This window comes from Heteronotia binoei, chromosome 7, assembly GCF_032191835.1.
Source record: "Heteronotia binoei isolate CCM8104 ecotype False Entrance Well chromosome 7, APGP_CSIRO_Hbin_v1, whole genome shotgun sequence".
NCBI lineage: Eukaryota > Metazoa > Chordata > Lepidosauria > Squamata > Gekkonidae > Heteronotia > Heteronotia binoei.
Genome location: NC_083229.1, coordinates 34,643,321 through 34,661,598, shown reverse-complemented (window position 1 = coordinate 34,661,598; position 18,278 = coordinate 34,643,321). Strand labels below are relative to the sequence as shown.

Genomic DNA, 18,278 nt, shown 5'->3' with positions numbered 1-18,278 from the left:
TACAGGTTTTAAAAGTCTCAGATCCCATGATTGGTCAAGCCCTCAATTGGAGAGCTTTGAGACAGAAGCATAGGTAGTGGTTTACCTGCATCCTAGCAAGGACACCCCTGCAAGCCTCCTGCTATCACCTCAATATGCCCTGCTATCACCCCCAGCATCCCAAGAGCAGAGAGCAGGCCTAAGCAGAAGTCCAGAGTTGGACCAGATAAAGCAGGCTTGGCTGCAAAAAACCACACACACATTCCATTATTATTCAAAAGGAAGAACACCAAATGGAAGTCACGACGGGCTCAGCTCTACTAAATCTACTAAATCGGAAAAGGTAGAGCGGCCACTCTTCAGTGACTACCAGGACACTGTGACTGGAGTGTCTCCCTCTAGTTACTCATGCTGTGCCCCAAGAACCTCAGCTACTGGCTTGGAGCCTTCACTCCCCTCTCCCAACTCTTTGCATGCACTGCTAGATATGTCTCATCAGAAATACCAGGACTTGAAGCTACCTAATTCTCCTGGAGTTAAGAATGGAACAGAATACACCTGGAACTTGACTCTGGAACACAAGACCTTTGACTGCAGGAAAACATAAGTGAAGGTGGCTTAGGAGTTAGACAAGCACTGTTCTCAAGAAATTTATGAAAATATTCCTTCAGATTCATCCTCTGCATAAATAGAACAAGCTATAATAATCATCAGTGTTTGCAGAAAAACTTCACTTTCCATTCCAAGGAGCAGGCGCAAATTTTGCAAGCTTGGGAGAACATAATAATTTAAATGCAACCATTTAAAAGCAAGGATTGCTATTTGTGCCAAATGTTTAATAGTTTTGCAGTCTAGTCCTTTAGGAACTGATTTCACACAAGATTTTTTAAAACAACCTTCTAATAGAAAGATGTGTATTTGGCTCCAATTAGCTCAGGATCTGAACTAAGGTCCCAGAAGAAAACTTATAAGCCTCTTAAAATGCACAAAACTTCTAAGAATATGAGTTTAACTATCTCCCCCTGTGGTAAATAAGCCGTGACAGCTCAATCAGGGGGAAAAGTCAAATAAAATTTAACTTGTTATTTCTCTCTGGGTTTTTTTCTGACCACTGATGTAGTTTATGTCTCTCTCTAGTCAAACTTTACACTAATTACTATACTCTAGCACTCACTTGAATGGCACAGATACAATTTTTTTACGGTCATACAAGATAGACTGTCAACAATGTTTTTAAAAAAGACATCCTGTGGATGCTCCTTAGCAACAGATAGTTCCAGCTGGCATTCTTTTTGTTTAGCTAAGTTTCAGTGTTAAGAAGGAAGAGGTATTGGGCAGCTATGTGTCTTTCAACCACCATCCCTTTGCATGTAAATAAAATATTCATAAGATAAATGTGATTTTTATTAATTTTCTTGGCCATGCAAGAAAAGTTGTCTGGACAAATTATTGGTGCATTAACTTTATTCTTCCTTCCTAAAAAAAAAAGGTCATGATCCAGTGAAGTCCAAATAGGAGAGCTGCACATGCAGTGGAAGATTGGTGCCCTGTATCATATTGCAAGCTGATAGTTAAATCCTGATCAATGCAGGAAACAAAACATTAGAAAGGCTTTGCAGAGGAAATTCTATTTGAACAAAATATTTAAATTGTTTGCTTAAATAAATAAATAAGCAAAATATCTTGTAGCTTATATACAGTCTCTCACCTGCTCACTAAAAAAATCTTACTGGGTTGGTGGTACTTTAGTGCAAAACTACAGGCCTAAGCCTATTAAAATTTAAAAATCCAAATGTACAAGGAAAGCACAAAAAAGCACTTTATTTACTTAGTATGTGTATATATGCTGCATATCTTCAGTTAAAAAGAAATGAACAAGTCCCTAGGGAGAAATACATGGCGTTTTGTGCTTTATCCTTTTTTCCTTCACATTATATGTAAAAATAACAAAATAAGGACTAATACTTTACAATTCAGTCAGAACAAAACAAAAAAACACATTGGATTTGTTACCAACAGGAGAGCCAAATGGTGCATTTTTTGCCACTGCTATGATCATACAAATTGTGCCATGAAGAAGCTGTATATACAGGAGCTAAAATTAAGATTAGAGGTTGAGTACCATTTGACAATGTCCTTTGATCAGTAAACAAGGAAAAATTACAGAAAAATTCTGGGATATTATCTCATTAATCCTAATGTATTACTGTGAGCACTTCCAATTAATTTTAGAGAAGTGTGAATTTGCATGAGCTGTTTGCTGAAATCCTCTCTGAGAATGGGCTATTCAGATACATGCATGGGCAAAAAAAAGAGGGGAAAAGATGCCCTACCTAATATTTAGGAGGTACATACAAGTGAAAAATGTTGAGAATTGTTTAGCAACAGGAAAGACTGTTCACAAAATGCTTTTGATTTATTGCTGTGTACGGTAAAGATCCCTATCGGTTATTCTTACATTATTTTATTCAAAAACTTGTATAAACCATGAGTTGGCATGTTAGAGAATACTGAAAAGGCATTAATCAACCCAAATAAACAAGTGCACAGATCTATCTAACAACTGTGAAGTAGTTAATAAATTTTTAAGCAATTTTATTACAGAAAGAAGGTCTAAAAGAGTAGTGCTTAATTATCTGGACTCCTCTGTGCAGGGCTCTCTTTTGATTGTATTAATGAAGCAGCTGGCCCATTGTTTCTCTTTAATTCCTCTATTGTTTTAAGAATATGTCAAAGCTCTTTATTCTTTTATCAGGTACTGTGCAGAAGGAACCACACAATACCTCATATTCCTACTGTATTTGCCAATGCACAAAGAAACCTCCAAAGCATTTTTCAAAAAAGGGGCACACATAATTTATAAGTTCCTTTCCTTGCACTACTCCACTGTCAAGAATTTCAACAGTATTGGGTTTGAATTTATTAGAATTTGTTTTATTAAACAGTGTGGCTACGTAAAGATATACGCACTGTGTTAATGTCAAAAGCTGGAGATACAGACTTGCAGCAGGCATTAATGGAGCATTGTTTGGTAAGGGGAAGTTATTCTGAGTAGTTGAGTAAATAGACACACCTCCGCTCCAGGGAAAGTGTCTGGCTGTGGGTTTGTGAATTCCCTTTAAATGCTTAAAATAAAAGACAGGCCCTAGGCAAACATATATGCAAACAAACATATTCTTCTCAGAGCTATTATTAAAATGCCTTTTCACAAAGTGGAAGCTATTCATTTAGACAGGAGGAAAGCTGATTGCGCCTGGGTGCCATTTTAAGTCTGCAGACGAATACAAGTTGTCGATTCAATGAGCCCAGATAGTCTTCTGACCCTCCTTCACAAAAACATGTGTATACAGGAAATGGACACTTCTGCTGCTGTGCAGTGACAGAGTCAAGGCATTACGTGCAAATGAGAAACGGAAAGGAAGAACAAAAAACATTGCACAGCTCAGTTGCACAGTAGGCTGAGGCTGATTAGCAACCCAACAAATCCTGATAGCCACCTCCCCCAAAAAATATCGAGACATATTCTGTGGCTCTGGGCTCATTTCAAGCACTTTAATAAATAGCCAGAGCTTGTTCCACACAATCATTCAGAAACACTCCAGGATGGCCTCTGTCTTCAAGATACCTGAAACCAGTCGGAGCATGGCTGAATTGCATTTTGCCACTGCCTGTGTCTTAGGAGGAAAGTTAAAACTATTTATAGCATTTCCCCTTTGGAAAGCCTAAGCTGATAGTAGCAAGAGAAGCATTAATCGGAAGCAGTATCATGCCTCTGATTTTGAGGAAAATTCTCCAGCATGGGTCCTGAATTTAACATTGTTCTTTTAGAACAAGCCAGTTTTTTAAAGCACATAAAGAGAAAATATTTACAAAATCCCCCAAATATGTTAATTTTCATAGAGAAGGAAGTCAAAGGATTGTCAGAATAGGGTTCCCATCCTCTATCTTACCATTTTTACTATGTAAGACTTTACCCCAGTATATATGCTGTTGGTTGTTGGTGGGTTTTTTTTTCCTCCTTTGTGCTCCTCATCTACCCATTTATGGATGTCCAAATGTGGGGATACCCAGATCCTAAACACTGTTATCCTAGTCTGCAGGTGCTCCAGCGCATAGAGGTATCCTGACCTCGCAGTCTTCCCCACTGAGTTCCCATCAAGGGGAGTTTGGTTAAAATGCACCATTAGAATTTCCCAACATGAATGCAGTCAGTGCAGCTAAGAGGTTGTGTGAACATTCTATCAGATGTGTGATCGCCATGTAAAAAACATGTGAAATGGCTGGTCACACACTTGCAGCAATTCAAAAATGTTGTCACAAAGGTCAGAAGTGCTATAGCACTGTATGGAGCTGCTTTACACAAAACTCTGGCCATACAAAGCTCTAGCTATGCTCTTGGCTTCCAGCAGCAACCATGCAGCGGATAATATGAGCTGGGCTTTATTGTCATGATGTGTTTTGGGTCAGGGTATGAGTATTCCTGCATCATCTACTACTGTGCAGGATTTCATTGGCTTGATTTTTCACATGCGTTTTATGCTGAGTTGTGTTCCTCATTTTGATGAGCCCAGATGTAGTTCCATGGTTTACAGCTCCCTACTGAGTGCATTTTGTTCTCGTACAAAACAAGTGTCTATCAATCATAGAGCTAAATTAGAAACGATTGTGCCAGCACAATGCTTCTCAAAGGTTTCTGTCTCTTTTTTGGGCTGTGCATTGTATAATTATTAACCTGATTTGTGGCATTGTGAGAAGCTTCGAATTTCAGATAGCATGGCTGAAGTTCTATGCCTTTATGAGAGATACAATTTGCTTATGGTACACTCTAGGTATGACCATACAATATAATTGAACCTTTGTCAGTGTTGTAGCCTAGCAACAGATAATACTGTTAGGCTACTGACGAGTTCCAGTTTGACAAGTAGGGAGTATTCTGTATATTTTATTTTTCTTAGTGTACAAGCAAAGTCTATTTTTTTAAGAGCCGGTTTGGTGTAGTGGTTAAGTGTGCGGACTCTTATCTGGGAGAACCGGGTTTGATTCCCCACTCCTCCACTTGCACCTGCTGGAATGGCCTTGGGTCAGCCATTGCTCTGGCAGAGATTGTCCTTGAAAGGGCAACTGCTGTGAGAGCCCTCTCCAGCCCCACCCACCTCACAGGGTGACTGTTGTGGGGGAGGAAGGTAAAGGAGATTGTGAGCCGCTCTGAGACTCTTCGGAGTGGAGGGCGGGATATAAATCCAATATCTTCTTCTTCTTCTATATGTGTGTGTGTGTGTGTTTATCATGTTTGCTAATGATGGGATCCTTTCCAAAGGACTTGTCTTAATCTTAATTAGAGTTTATCAGCAGAGGTCTGCATGACATTCTGCAGGCTCTGATTTCATAAATAATAAAAAGAGCACATAAAAAAATTGGCAGCCATTGGAGATATTTGAGGCAACAGATTCTTGTTAACAGAAGCATGAATTTCCAAAATGCAATCAACTTTGAACTGTGACTCTTTTCTTTACTTTTGCAATTTGCAGTGCACTTCACTACAATTTTAACAGCAATTATGAAGGTCATTTATAAGCTTCTTGTTTGCAGCTGTTGTCACAAAAGCCCAGATCCTAAACATGACGAAGACCAGAAAGTTCCAACCCTCCTTTCTACAGAGTGTTAGGAGCTGTTTTAATTTTCATTTGCAATCTTTTTCTTAATAGGAAAGGCATTAGTTGTACTGGAAGACCATCACAAAGAGGTGAAGAACAGAGAAAATCCTAATGTGGGGCTTTTCTACACCAGGTTTTTGATACAGCTTTCCTTACAGACAGTATTGTCTACAGGTTGTTGGTCCCGCACTTCTCTTGCATTTTCTCACCTTAAAGGTGGTTTGCAAAAACATGGGGAGGGGGAAGCAAAGGGAGAACAATGACTCACAAATGATATTGTTTGTAAGGGAGGGGAAAACCTGAGCTGCATCGAAAACATGGTGGGGAAAAGCACTTCGTTTTAATTTAGTGCAAATATTATTTGAATATGTAAGCAAGGAAGCTACTGTTTCCCCTCACATCCATATCTGCCTTTCAACTAGTTTTGAGCACAGAATGGGGTGAAAAGGGAGGAGTTCAAAAGAGTAATTGGTTGTTTCCTCTCATACTACTTCAGACAGTTTAAAGGTACTGGCAATCTCTGGATTGACCCCAGACAACCTTGCTCTCTGAGCATGGACCATGGCTGGGTTCCAAAGATCCATTAGGGTCAGAGAGAGGGCTTGCATTAGGGAATATGATTTGAAAGCAGAATACCCCTTTGCATTGGTTGAGGTAGGGCAGAAGCAGTACTGACAAAGTTTATCTTATTATTTTATGGCAATGAATTATTTGAGAAATCAAATGTCTGTTGAGCTCTCACTACTAAGGCACCAAGGGACAATTTGCTCACTCTAATCACACACAAGATCTTGTAGACTGTACAAGATGGCAGAAAAGTTTGGATTCTTGGTGTCTAATATCTGTGGCCCATGCTATGATAATGGTGGCAAAGGAGTGCAAGCTATTGTTCTAGAAAAAAAAAAACCTCAGGTGTTTCTTGCTGTCTGCACAACTGGAATCTTGTATCACTGCATGCCAGAGACAATTCTAGCTAGGCAAAGGTCAGATGCCAATTTCATTGAATAGAGTTCCAAATAATATTGAATCTGTAAAACATGTTCTGTTTGAATGTCCCTGGTATAATAAGGCAAGGCAGAAATAGATTAAACCTTTGATACAACAGTAGACAGAGTCCTCAGTAGATATGCTTGTTTCTAAATTGCTTGCAGATCAAGAGTAGAAAAGATACTCATTTTAGCTAAATTTTTAGTGCAGTCATGAGAGTTCCGGCAACATACAAGAGAACACATGTCTGTGTAGCATATATACTAGCCCTGTCCAGGGGTCATTTTGTAGGGGAAAAGGTGATGGAACTCATCCAGGGATTGTTATGCAACTGCACCAATTATTCAGTGGACGACTATAGGTGCACCTACTATTCAATGGACAAGTTGGGAAGGATGAGGTGGAACTGCCAGAAAGATTCAGGCGCTTCACTCCTGTGAGCTCCTGTTGAATCCGAGGCCTGGCCCTTTCTGATCTGAATTCTTCCTTTCTTCCTCATATTCCCAGTTACATTTGATAAATGCTACTCAAGATCTACAGGAAGGAAGGAAAGAATCATGGAAACTGTATTCTGTTTGGTTTTATACAAAATAATAAATTGTAATAAAGAAAGCAAAATGTTATATGATTTCCTTTACCTGAGTAAGCAAATTAGGGTTGGCAGCCTCCAGGTAGGGCCTGGAGATCTCCCGCTTTTACAACTGATCTCCATCTGGCAGAGATCAGCTTCCCTGGAGAAAAAGGCTGCTTTGGAAGATGGACTGTATGGCATTGTACCATGCTGAGGCCCCTCCCCTCCCCAAACCCCACCCTCTCCCAGCTCCACCTCCAAAGTCTCCAGGTATTTTCCAACACAGACCTGGAAACCCTAAAGCAAATGGAAATGTAAAAGGGAGTTAAAGAAGAAAAGAGAGAGACAGAGGGGAGGGGCCAAATAGAAGAGATAAGGAGAAAGGAGCTGTGCCAAAGGAGAAAGGGGGCCTGGTTGTCCAAGGCCCACAACAACCGGGAACTATGTAAAAACCAAGGTCAATGTTGGTGTGGTAGAACAAAGCAGATGTTGAGTAGTATATGGCAGGGGTGGCCAATGGTAGCTCTCCATATGTTTTTTGCCTACAACTCCCATCAGCTCCCATGCTGGCTGGGGCTGATGGGAGTTGTAGGCAAAAAACATCTGGAGAGCTACCGTTGGCCACTCCTGGTATATGGGCATTAAGTTGGCAGGAGGGTAAAATTGCTACAGGCACAGAAAGATGTGTAGAAGAGAAGACAGATAAATGATGGGACTTTCTCAGTTTTAGATATAGCTGAAATTTTTCACTCTTGGTTGGTGAAAAAGTATAGTATAATGTCAAAAAAAATTCTTACTAGGGCTATCTGCTTCAGGCAGGGCTATCCCTAGGGCACATAGCACCCTAGGCAGCCTCGCCGGCCCTCCACGGTGCTGTGCAGTGCCACTCCCCCCCCCCACGGAACCCCCTCCTCCCTCCGTTCTTCACAATTTTAAGGCCCAGGAAGGCCTGGGAGTGGATTGTGAATGAAACTGTGTAAATATCCTGGACATTTAGGGAGTTTTACACAAGGAAGTAGCAAGCAGAAAACTTGTTCTGATTGCATGCTTGAAGGCTTTATGATGTAAGTTTCTTTCTTTCTTTCTTTCTTTCTTTCTTTCTTTCTTTCTTTCTTTCTTTCTTTCTTTCTTTCTTTCTTTCTTTCTTTCTGTCTTCCTCCCTCCCTCCTCTGAGCTATACGTCTTGAGTAGTATCAATCAATCCCAACTAGGAAAAAGAGGAAGAAAGGAAGAATTGAAGCCAGAAAGAGCAGGCATTCCCCTCTTTCATTACTCTGTGTATTCGGTGCCTGAGAAATTTACAAGAAAGCACAATTTAATGATTCAGATAAATTACACAAAGTAAACAAATCTGCAGATACCTTTCTTATTCTGCATGATTTCTTGTACTTCCATGATTCTGTTTTTCAAAAAATTGGAAGTTTTTACATAAGCAGTACATCTCCAGAGAGGAACTCTTTATGTCCTGAATTACAGAAAGCAGGAAACCTTGAAATTATACTCACTATCTCCTAATAAATTCACTTGCAATCTTTATAGACAAATCCAGCCGTATTACTAGCAAAGGGTGAACACAGGAAACTTTTTATTTTTTTCTTTGAAACTTCTGCATCACTTTGAGGCCTTAGTTCCCCCTCCCAAACACATTGTCAGTGACGCTGTTTTGTTTGCTTCTCTTTGAAAGCTAATAGGACTGGATTAATTAATTGTCCAAGATTCCTCTAAAACAATGTCCTAATTCTTCTATTTAGCTGTTGCATATCATACACTGTTGTTATCTCTTCCACCAGATTTTTGCAACAAGTTGTTTTAAAACTGTAATCTCTTTGAGGAAGGGGAGAAAATGAAGTGTAGTTGAAAAGGCAGTTATGCTGCAAGATAAACACAGCAATATTACTTATCAAACTGGCACCCAGTCTGCCCCCCCCCCCTCGACTGTAGTTTTTGCTATATTCTCAAAAGCTGCAGAAGAACGGGGATTCTAACATGCAAAGTATGCAACATTATTTCAGCCATAACTGTACTGGATAGGTATCTAGGACTAAGAGTAGAGATAACACAACATAAGTGCTGTGCCTGTCTAAACATGTTAAATAAATGAGTGTTCACTATCGCATTCAAATACATTAGTGCATTACTTGCATAGTTAATTTTCTTTTCAATGCATAGCACGTGACATTTACTGAGCAAAGTTATAGTATATCTTGCTGTTTGAAGAAAGTTTCCCTTTTAAAACAAAGATGTATTTGAACAAACTAGTAGTATTAGTATACAAGTGAAGGTGGGCACTTTTTTTGGGGGGGGGGGGGGAGAATAGGGGCGATGGCAGATGATCTTACAAGGATATCTGTGTATTGCCGTCAGGTATTGTTTTCATGTGCATAGATATTGTAGTGAATACACATAGCACATATCCAGATACAGTACAGAAGAAATTCCAAGAAATTGAATGAAATGGCTGGACAGAAACTGGTGAAAAATAAATTTGAATGGGAATGCCAGATTTTCATGAGACAAAGGGCTGTAATTAAGTGATTTAATGGATCATGGAAGAGTTACAGAACAGTTATAATTCCTTTGCGGTTTCGGTTATGTAGCTTCTAACTGTATTTTCAGCATGGATGCATCAAAGCATTGTTTTAAACACTCCTGCACAGACATGAAAAGAGAGATGTAAAGGAAGAGGGTTGTCATTCTTCTCCTTGACCAAATGTAGCTGCTCAGTGCCTGATGTGCTGTAAAACGTAATCATTACCCATTATTCCCCCCCTTCTTTTTGTGTATGTTTGTATTTGCAGGAGGACAGCTTTGGTGTACAACCACAAAAGCCATTGCCGAGGGGGAAGAGCTAATTGCCTTTGTTGTGGATTTTGACTCAAGGCTGCAAGCTGCCACTCAGATGACTCTAACAGAGGGGATGTATCCTGCTCGATTGTTGGACTCCATACAGTTGCTCCCTCAACAAGCAGCTATGGCATCCATTTTGCCGACAGCTATTGTCAATAGTGAGTGTTCTACCCCCTGTTTGTTTCAAAATACAATATAATGCAATTAATTGTGTGGCTTACCCCATCTCAGAAGATTAGTGGTCTGCTTGGAGTGTTCCCCCTCCCCCCAAAAAAAGTTTGCCAGGAAAAGCTTCAAGTCAATTTTTTAAAAGTCTTCAGAAGCTTTTTTGGGATTCTACACAGCCTGCTGCGGAAGATGGCACCACTGAATGACTGAATGGTCACCCAAATTTGGGAAATATAGATGTGTACAAAATATAGACAAGTTTTGGCCTTTTTCCTGATATGCTTAGTATGTACAATTATAAAAAACTGTTGACTGGTGATCAAGTTACAATGCCCTGCTGACATTCTGAAGTGATATAGTGCAAGAATAGGTGTAACATCTGATGAGCTGCTTGTCTAGACCAGACCCAAATCAAAGAAGAGACGTCATCTGTTCCAATAATGAATGCAGCTTTGGTATTACCCATTTGCTGCATTCCATGACAGAAGAATCTATTGATTAGTCCAGTTGCTGTGAAACAACAGATATCTTTAATCATATGAATTTAACAAAACATCCAGCAGGTTTTTTAAAAATTACATCTGTATTTTCCCCCTAACAATGTGTTATTTTATTTCAGTCTTAAGTCTCAAACTGACTATTTCTAAATATCATATATTTACATGGTACATAAATATACATTGTCATTTTAAATATACAGCAGTGAGTTAAATGCTTCTAGTTTAGCTTAGTCTAAGAATGGTATTGGAGGACAGTCTGGTGAGTTCTAATGACATCTTCATCCAGATGTGCAGCTCAAAGTGTCTAGGCTGAATTCTTGCCCTTCATGGCTGACAGTAGTTTGGGTTAGTCAAGTAGGGGAGCGGCTGAGTGGTCAAGCATCATCTTGGCATGCAGAGGTTCCTAGATTGAATCCCCAGCATCTCCAGTTAAAGGAGCTGATGTGAAAGACCTCTGCCTAAGATCCTGGAGAGCTATTGTCAGTCTGAGTAGACAATACTGACTTAGATGGACCAGTGATCTGATTCAATATAAGCTTCATGTGTTCAAGTAGCTCCTGGAGCTAAGGAATACACCTCTGCAGGAAGGTGCAGTTTTGACATTTAAAAGCAGTAGTCACGAGACACCAACTGAAGAAAGCATCCTTGGACATAGATGACCTAAATAATTATGGGTTGTGGTCAACGTTCCATTCTGGGCCAAGGTGATGGCTATACAGTTTCCAGAAATCTTGAAGGAGATATTACCCAAATTAATTTCAATCAAGATTGGCCTTGGGAGGGATGGAAGTGGCCTCAGTCACCTCTTAACTGTTCTGACTTGGATAGCCCAGGTTAATCTGATCTCATCAGATCTTGGAAGCTAAGCAGGGTTGGGAAACCTCCAAGGAATACCAGGGCTGTGACATTGATGCAGGCAATGGCAAACTACCTCTGAACGTCTCTTGTGCCTTGAAAACCCATGGGTTGGTCAAAAGTCAGCTGTGACTTGACGACACTTGCCACCACACCTCTTGACTGATGATCTTCAGCAAGTGAGTAATGGGGAGGAATGGATCTGGCTACTTGTGATATTTCAGAATTGTGCAATGCACACAGAAAATAATTCTAAACAGGTTTACTCAAATGTTACTCAGTGGGTCTTACACCCAGGAAAATATCCTTAGGATTGCACCTACAGTTTGTTTCTCTCTTGACTGAGCACCTTAATTTCCTGGAGTTTATCTCTAGAGGACTTGTGTTTTTAGTAGAGCTACTTCTGATTAAAGATAATTTAAATGGTTAGTTTTATGCATTTTAATCCGACAATGTCAATTATTTATTTAGATCTGGAAATGCTTGCATTTTAATACAACAACACTTGTGAAGAAAAGGCATTTTGGCTACAAATTATACATATGAACATTTCAATCACTACCTCAGACACCCTACTTTATGCTTTAAAGAGATGAGGAAATGCCTCTTCTAAATTAGTGCTTCATATCTATGCATTTGTGTGTAATATCCTTGTGTGTAATATATAATAAATTTAATCAGCGAATCAGGAGCACCTTTTAAGACTACTTTGAATAATTCATTGTATGAACAGCCCTAATTCTCAAGATAATAATATGTATATTTCAGATTCACTCATTGTGTGCCAGGACTCAGAAACCTTTTTTTTTTTTTTTTTTTTGGGGGGGGGGGGAGACGTTCTTATACTGTTTCTAGTTATAAGTCTTGTTTGCAAATCATATGCTATACTGCCAGCCTGCTGTTAAATGAGTATTTTTAAAATACACTCAGCCAGCTTAGACTTGTTGCACTCAAGATTTGTTGGCAGGACTAAACTATGGCTTGCTCACACCTGTTATTCTTTTCCCTCTCTCATAGAGGATATATTCCCCTGCAAATCTTGTGGTATTTGGTATCGGAGTGAGCGAAATCTGCAGGCTCACCTCATGTACTACTGCAGCGGGAGGCAACGAGAAGGAGCTCAGCTATCAGAAGAAAATGATGAGAATATTCAGCAGATATCTAGTGTCTGTCCCTTTCCACAGTGCACCAAAAGCTTTTCGAATGCCAGGACCCTAGAAATCCATCTAAATTCTCACAGTGGTAAGTGAAACAGTGGCTCTCCTGGATTTTCTTTTTCTTTGAATGCTTCAGATTTTCATCATTGTGCTCAAGGTACAAACAATCACCAAACTTAGGTACCTCTCTTCTATGCTGCATTAATTATATACGTACCTATACTATTCTGGATATCAAAACAGGAGTCAATTGCACCTTTAAGACCAACTTAGTTTTATTCAGTTGGTCTTAAAGGTGCAATTGACTCCTATTTTGTTCTACTACTTCAGACCAACATGGCTGCCTATTTGGATCTATTCTGGATATCAGTTCTTGCAACAGTTCTAGCTTTATCTGATTTTTATTACATACTTTTACAGATATGTAGAAATGGTCTAAATGACAGAAGAGTTGGTTTTTATACCCCACTTTTCTCTGCCCTAAGAATTTTCAAAGTGGCTTACAATCACCCTCCCTTCCCCTCCCCACAGTGATGCAGATCTGACTAGACAATCTTGCGGCCTACGGGCTCAACACAGATTGCCAGATGCTTGCTAAGTAATGATAATATCAGAGGATAGGCCAGAGAGGCCACCAAGTAAATGGTAGATTTGGGGTGAGGTAACAGCAGAAAGAGAAGTAATTCAAACAGTTTAATTGACCATTACAAAAGTCACTAATAGATTAGCAATTCATTCACTGCTGGATCCTAAGACACCTTGAAATCCCAATTCTAGAATGAATTACTTATTTCTAATTTGAAGTTTCTTTCATAACCCAGTGACTTAACATTTACCAATATTTAAAATAAAATTCCTAAGAAAAAAAGGAAGTTGGGGTGAGAGGTCAACAAAGAGGTTATTCTGGTCTTTGTACTGGCCAGGTTAGAAACATTTTGTGAAGGACGAATAACAGCCTTCTGGTGATCCTAATTGTGGCATGTCTGTCATACTCACTAGCATCTCAGCTCCTGTCACTCAATAAGTCCAGGAATGCAGTCAGAATCTGAGAAGTCTCAGTCGGGTCCACATATTTCTCTTCAGTTGCTTGTTAAGTGCTTGTTACCAGAATTTCACAGAGGGATTAATTTTGCCCATGCATTTCAGTGGTGTCAGTCAGCACAAATACAACCCCCCTCTCAAAAAACCTAACTGATACAAGCACTAATAGCACAAGAGTGAAATTACCTTGCAATCTCCTACACTAAGTGGCTGTGAAAAGACTCCATCTGGCCTATGGTTCAGTTTTAACTACTATGATCTTGGAGGAAAGACACTTACTAACTTGCAGTGTTTTTATACTCCACAGGAGTAAAAATGGAAGAGTTTCTTCCCTCTGGTGCTAGCCTGAAATGCACAGTTTGCAGCTACACCGCAGACTCTGTGATTAACTTCCATCAGCATCTGTTCTCACATCTCACTCAAGCTGCCTTTAGATGTACCCACTGCCATTTTGGCTTCCAGACTCAGAGGGAGCTGCTGCAGCACCAAGACCTACACGTCCCAGGCAACAAACTGCAGAGAGAAAGTGACACTGAACATTCTCCAACTGGCAATGAAGAGGCTTTGCAGACAGCTGCAGATCCCCTTAACAGAAATGACGGCTCCCAGGGCCAAAAGCCAATGCACACAAAGGATGCAAGTTCTGACACTGAGCTGGACAAATGTGAAAAAAAGACTCCCCTTTTTCTTCCCAATCAGAGGCCAGAAACACAAGCTGCCACAACCAAGCAAAGCTTTTCCTACACTAAAATTAAATCTGAACCCTCTAGCCCACGGCTTGCCTCTTCACCAGTCCAGCCTAATCTGGGCCCATCTTTCTCCATGGGGCCTTTTCTTTCTCAGTTTGCTTTCCCCCAGGACATCACAGTGGTTCCTCAGGCTTCTGAGATCTTAGCCAAAATGTCGGAGCTGGTTCACCGACGGCTGAGGCATGGAAGTAACAGCTACCCCCCTGTCATTTACAGCCCACTCATGCCAAAAGGAGCTACCTGCTTTGAGTGCAACATAACATTCAACAATTTGGACAACTACTTAGTACACAAAAAGCATTATTGCAGCAGCCGATGGCAACAGATGACCAAGTCACCAGATTTTGCCAGTGTTTCAGAAAAGCTGCCCGAGGCTGTAAGTCCCAACAACGGTCAAAACTCAATCAATATTTTGAATACTACACCTCATACTTCAGACCCAGAAAATCAGCTCCTTCAGGCATCCTGTATCAACTCCTCTTCTGTATTAGACATTATTGGGCCAAACAGTAAGGGACATGAAAAAGACTTTCCTTCACAGGTGAAGAAGCTGTCAAATGCAGCCAACAACGATGAAAAAATTAATGGGAAACCTTTGGATGGGAAGAACCCAACTACTGCACCATTAATAGAAGGAGAAAGTGATCCCAACAAAACCACATGCGAAGCATGCAATATTACGTTCAGTAGGCATGAAACATATATGGTTCACAAGCAGTATTACTGTGCTACACGCCACGATCCACCACTTAAGAGATCTGCTTCCAGCAAAGTGCCTGCTATGCAGAGGACGATGCGTACACGCAAGCGAAGGAAGATGTATGAGATGTGCCTACCAGAGCAAGAGCAAAGGCCACAGCTTGTCCAACAGCGATTTCTTGAAGTGGCTAATCTTGCTAACCCATGCACATCTTCACAGGAGCCCACTGATACTATTGGAGACTGCTACCATCCACGCTGTGATATCTTTCCAGGAATGGTCTCAAAGCATTTAGAAACATCACTATCCATTAGCAAATGTGTCCCACCCTCAAAATGTGATGCACCGCATTCAACGGTTTCTTGCTTGGAGATGGATGCACCTATAGACCTCAGCAAAAAATGTCTGCCCCAATCTGATAGGACATCCACTTCCCCCAAAAGGTTGCTGGACTACCATGAATGCACAGTATGCAAGATCAGTTTCAACAAGGTAGAGAATTACCTGGCTCATAAGCAGAATTTTTGCCCTGTCACTGTGCACCAGCGTAATGAAATGGGACCACTGGATGGCAAGGTATTTCAAAACCCAGAAAGTGAACGCAACAGTCCTGAGGTCAGTTATGAACGTAGCATAATCAAATGCGAGAAAAACGGAAACTCAAAACAGTCGTCTCCCAATGGGAACTTGTTTTCTACGCACTTAGCAACTCTTCAAGGACTTAAAGTCTTTAGTGAAGCTGCCCAGCTCATTGCTACAAAAGAAGAAAACAAACACTTGTTTCTCCCACAATGCCTTTATCCAGGAGCAATAAAGAAAGCTAAAGGAGCAGATCAGCTTTCTCCATATTACGGAATAAAGCCAAGTGATTATATTTCTAGTTCCCTTGTTGTCCATAATAATGATGCAGATCAAAGTACAAATGCTGAAAGTGAATCTTTGAAGAGCCAGACCCCCTCAAATGGGTGCCCTGCACAGAAGAAGGAATCTCTGCCACTATTGCCAAAAAACAGAGGCATGGTAATTGTTAATGGTGGACTAAAACAGGAAGAAAGGCCCACAGCCAATCCACAGCAAGAGAACATTTCCCAGAATCCTCAGCAGCATGAAGATGGACACAAATCTCCATCTTGGGCCTCTGATAATGTTTTAGCTGCCAATGAAAATGTCTCTCCAACGATCCCTGCAGCAGAAGAACAATTATCTAGTATAGCAAAAGGTGTGAATGGTTCCACTCAGGCTCCTACCAGTGGAAAGTATTGCCGTCTCTGTGACATCCAGTTCAACAACCTATCAAACTTTATAACTCATAAGAAGTTTTATTGCTCATCACATGCAGCAGAACATGTCAAATGAGATTCTTGGTCCACCTTTGGTACCAACCTGTGTTTAGTATATTATTCCATACAGTTGGAAGAGAGAGCTGTTTGTAATACTTCTGGACAATCAGGCGTTTATTCATTATTGCTGAGTTGAAGACTTTAAAGGTGTACTTCCATTACAGTCCATTAGTAAAGTGTATTCTTGGTGCCATTTTCAATACAATTAATTTATTTTACCAGCAGTATTCATAGCTGTAGTTATTTTTTATTTAAAAAAAACTTTATATTAAAGTCATTTGTAATGTTATTGTATAGTTATTGTGTAGCACATATGGTTTGCACTGTATAGTAGATTTTAAAGAAAATAGTCACAAACTATACGGAAAAGCATTTTAGAAATAGCTTCAAAAGCACCTGTGTATCCTGATTTTTTTTCTTATAAGCTATTGCAGATGTAGATGCTAAAATATAACTTGCAAAAAGTTTCAACTATGCTGTAAAGTTCGCCTTAAAAATTCAATATTTTTTGAAGAATTTGGCTCAGTTTGCACTTTATATTTTAGCAGATACAGGATCTTAGTCACTAGGCTTTGCATTTGTATGTAGCGGTATGTTCCTGTCCACTTTCTTAACCTGAAATGTCCGTTAAAACGAAGATGGCAATTTTTTTCCTTGTATAGTACTTGTATTTTCTTTCGCTGATGCATCTCTGTCTCAATTTTTAAACCTTTGCTGTTAAATGCAATACTTTATAAAGAATGAACAAAAATTACTGGAAGCAGTATTGTAAGTAATGAGATCCTATCTATCAGTTTTATCTTTTGAAAGACACAGACAAAATGAAATCCTTAACTCAATGCTGCAAGTATGAATTTAATTCATTTATAAGAGATATTTAAATATAAGAGTAGCAATACTGCAACTGGTGATCACAGAGATAATGTTCTACTTCTGATAGAAATAATTTCTCAACAAATGTTGTTACTATGCATGTATATGGATGGAATAAAATTCCAGATCATCTGACTGGTCTGGTAGTAATTGATTCATTCACAACAGCTTCAAAAGCTCAAGAAATATCAGTAGCTAGCTGAACATATCGCCAGTGTGTGCTGTACAGTTAATAGGAATGCTTCCAAAATTCTTGTCCGAGTTTCTCCTCAGAGTTTGATGTTCCACACTACCAGGCCTTGTTTCCAAAGTGAAACTGATGCATTAGGGAGTATCCATAGTTTGATTTTTTAAAAATAATAATAATCAGATTTTGCACAGTGAATGCATGGTTTTCTGCAGCTTCCAGTTTTCTGAGTCTCTTTAATCCTTTTTTCCTTCCTCATATGAATGAGTATATCAACAACAAAATGCAAAAAACTATCTTGGTGTGTTATTGTGTGCATTTTTACCAAGATTATTCTTCTGTAGAGTTTTTTCAAATGTCAAGAGTGCTCCTATGCACCTTACTAACAGAAAGGTGTAAAAGTATGCAAGTGAACTGAAGTTACTGATAGTTGCAATTCTACATATGGATTTTTAAAAAAATTATCCTACTTAAATTGGAATTAAGGAGGAATGGAACACAGCACCAGTGAACTTCTGCAACTTTAAAGGAGTGGAACCATTCCTAACACTTGATGCCTCGATGGGCTGATACTTATCACATATCTGTACATCAGTGGCAATCATTATGTCATTACTAATTATACCACAGTGAACATCCATTATTGAGCTGAGGAACATAGCAGACATAG

General features: G+C 39.7%; 1 protein-coding gene across 3 annotated transcripts in view; it reads left to right on the top strand.

Moving 5' to 3' along the window:
* The window catches only part of ZFPM2 (zinc finger protein, FOG family member 2), a 552,362-nt gene extending 534,806 nt beyond the window's left edge, over positions 1-17,556 (top strand). For all 3 annotated transcript variants that reach the window (XM_060243337.1, XM_060243336.1, XM_060243338.1), the window contains 3 exons: positions 9,990-10,196; positions 12,579-12,803; positions 14,067-17,556. In XM_060243337.1, coding sequence (XP_060099320.1) covers positions 9,990-10,196; positions 12,579-12,803; positions 14,067-16,564 — 2,930 coding nt within the window. In that variant the 3' untranslated portion in view covers positions 16,565-17,556. The remainder of the gene's footprint in view (positions 1-9,989; positions 10,197-12,578; positions 12,804-14,066) is intronic.
* The last annotated feature ends 722 nt before the right edge of the window (positions 17,557-18,278 follow it).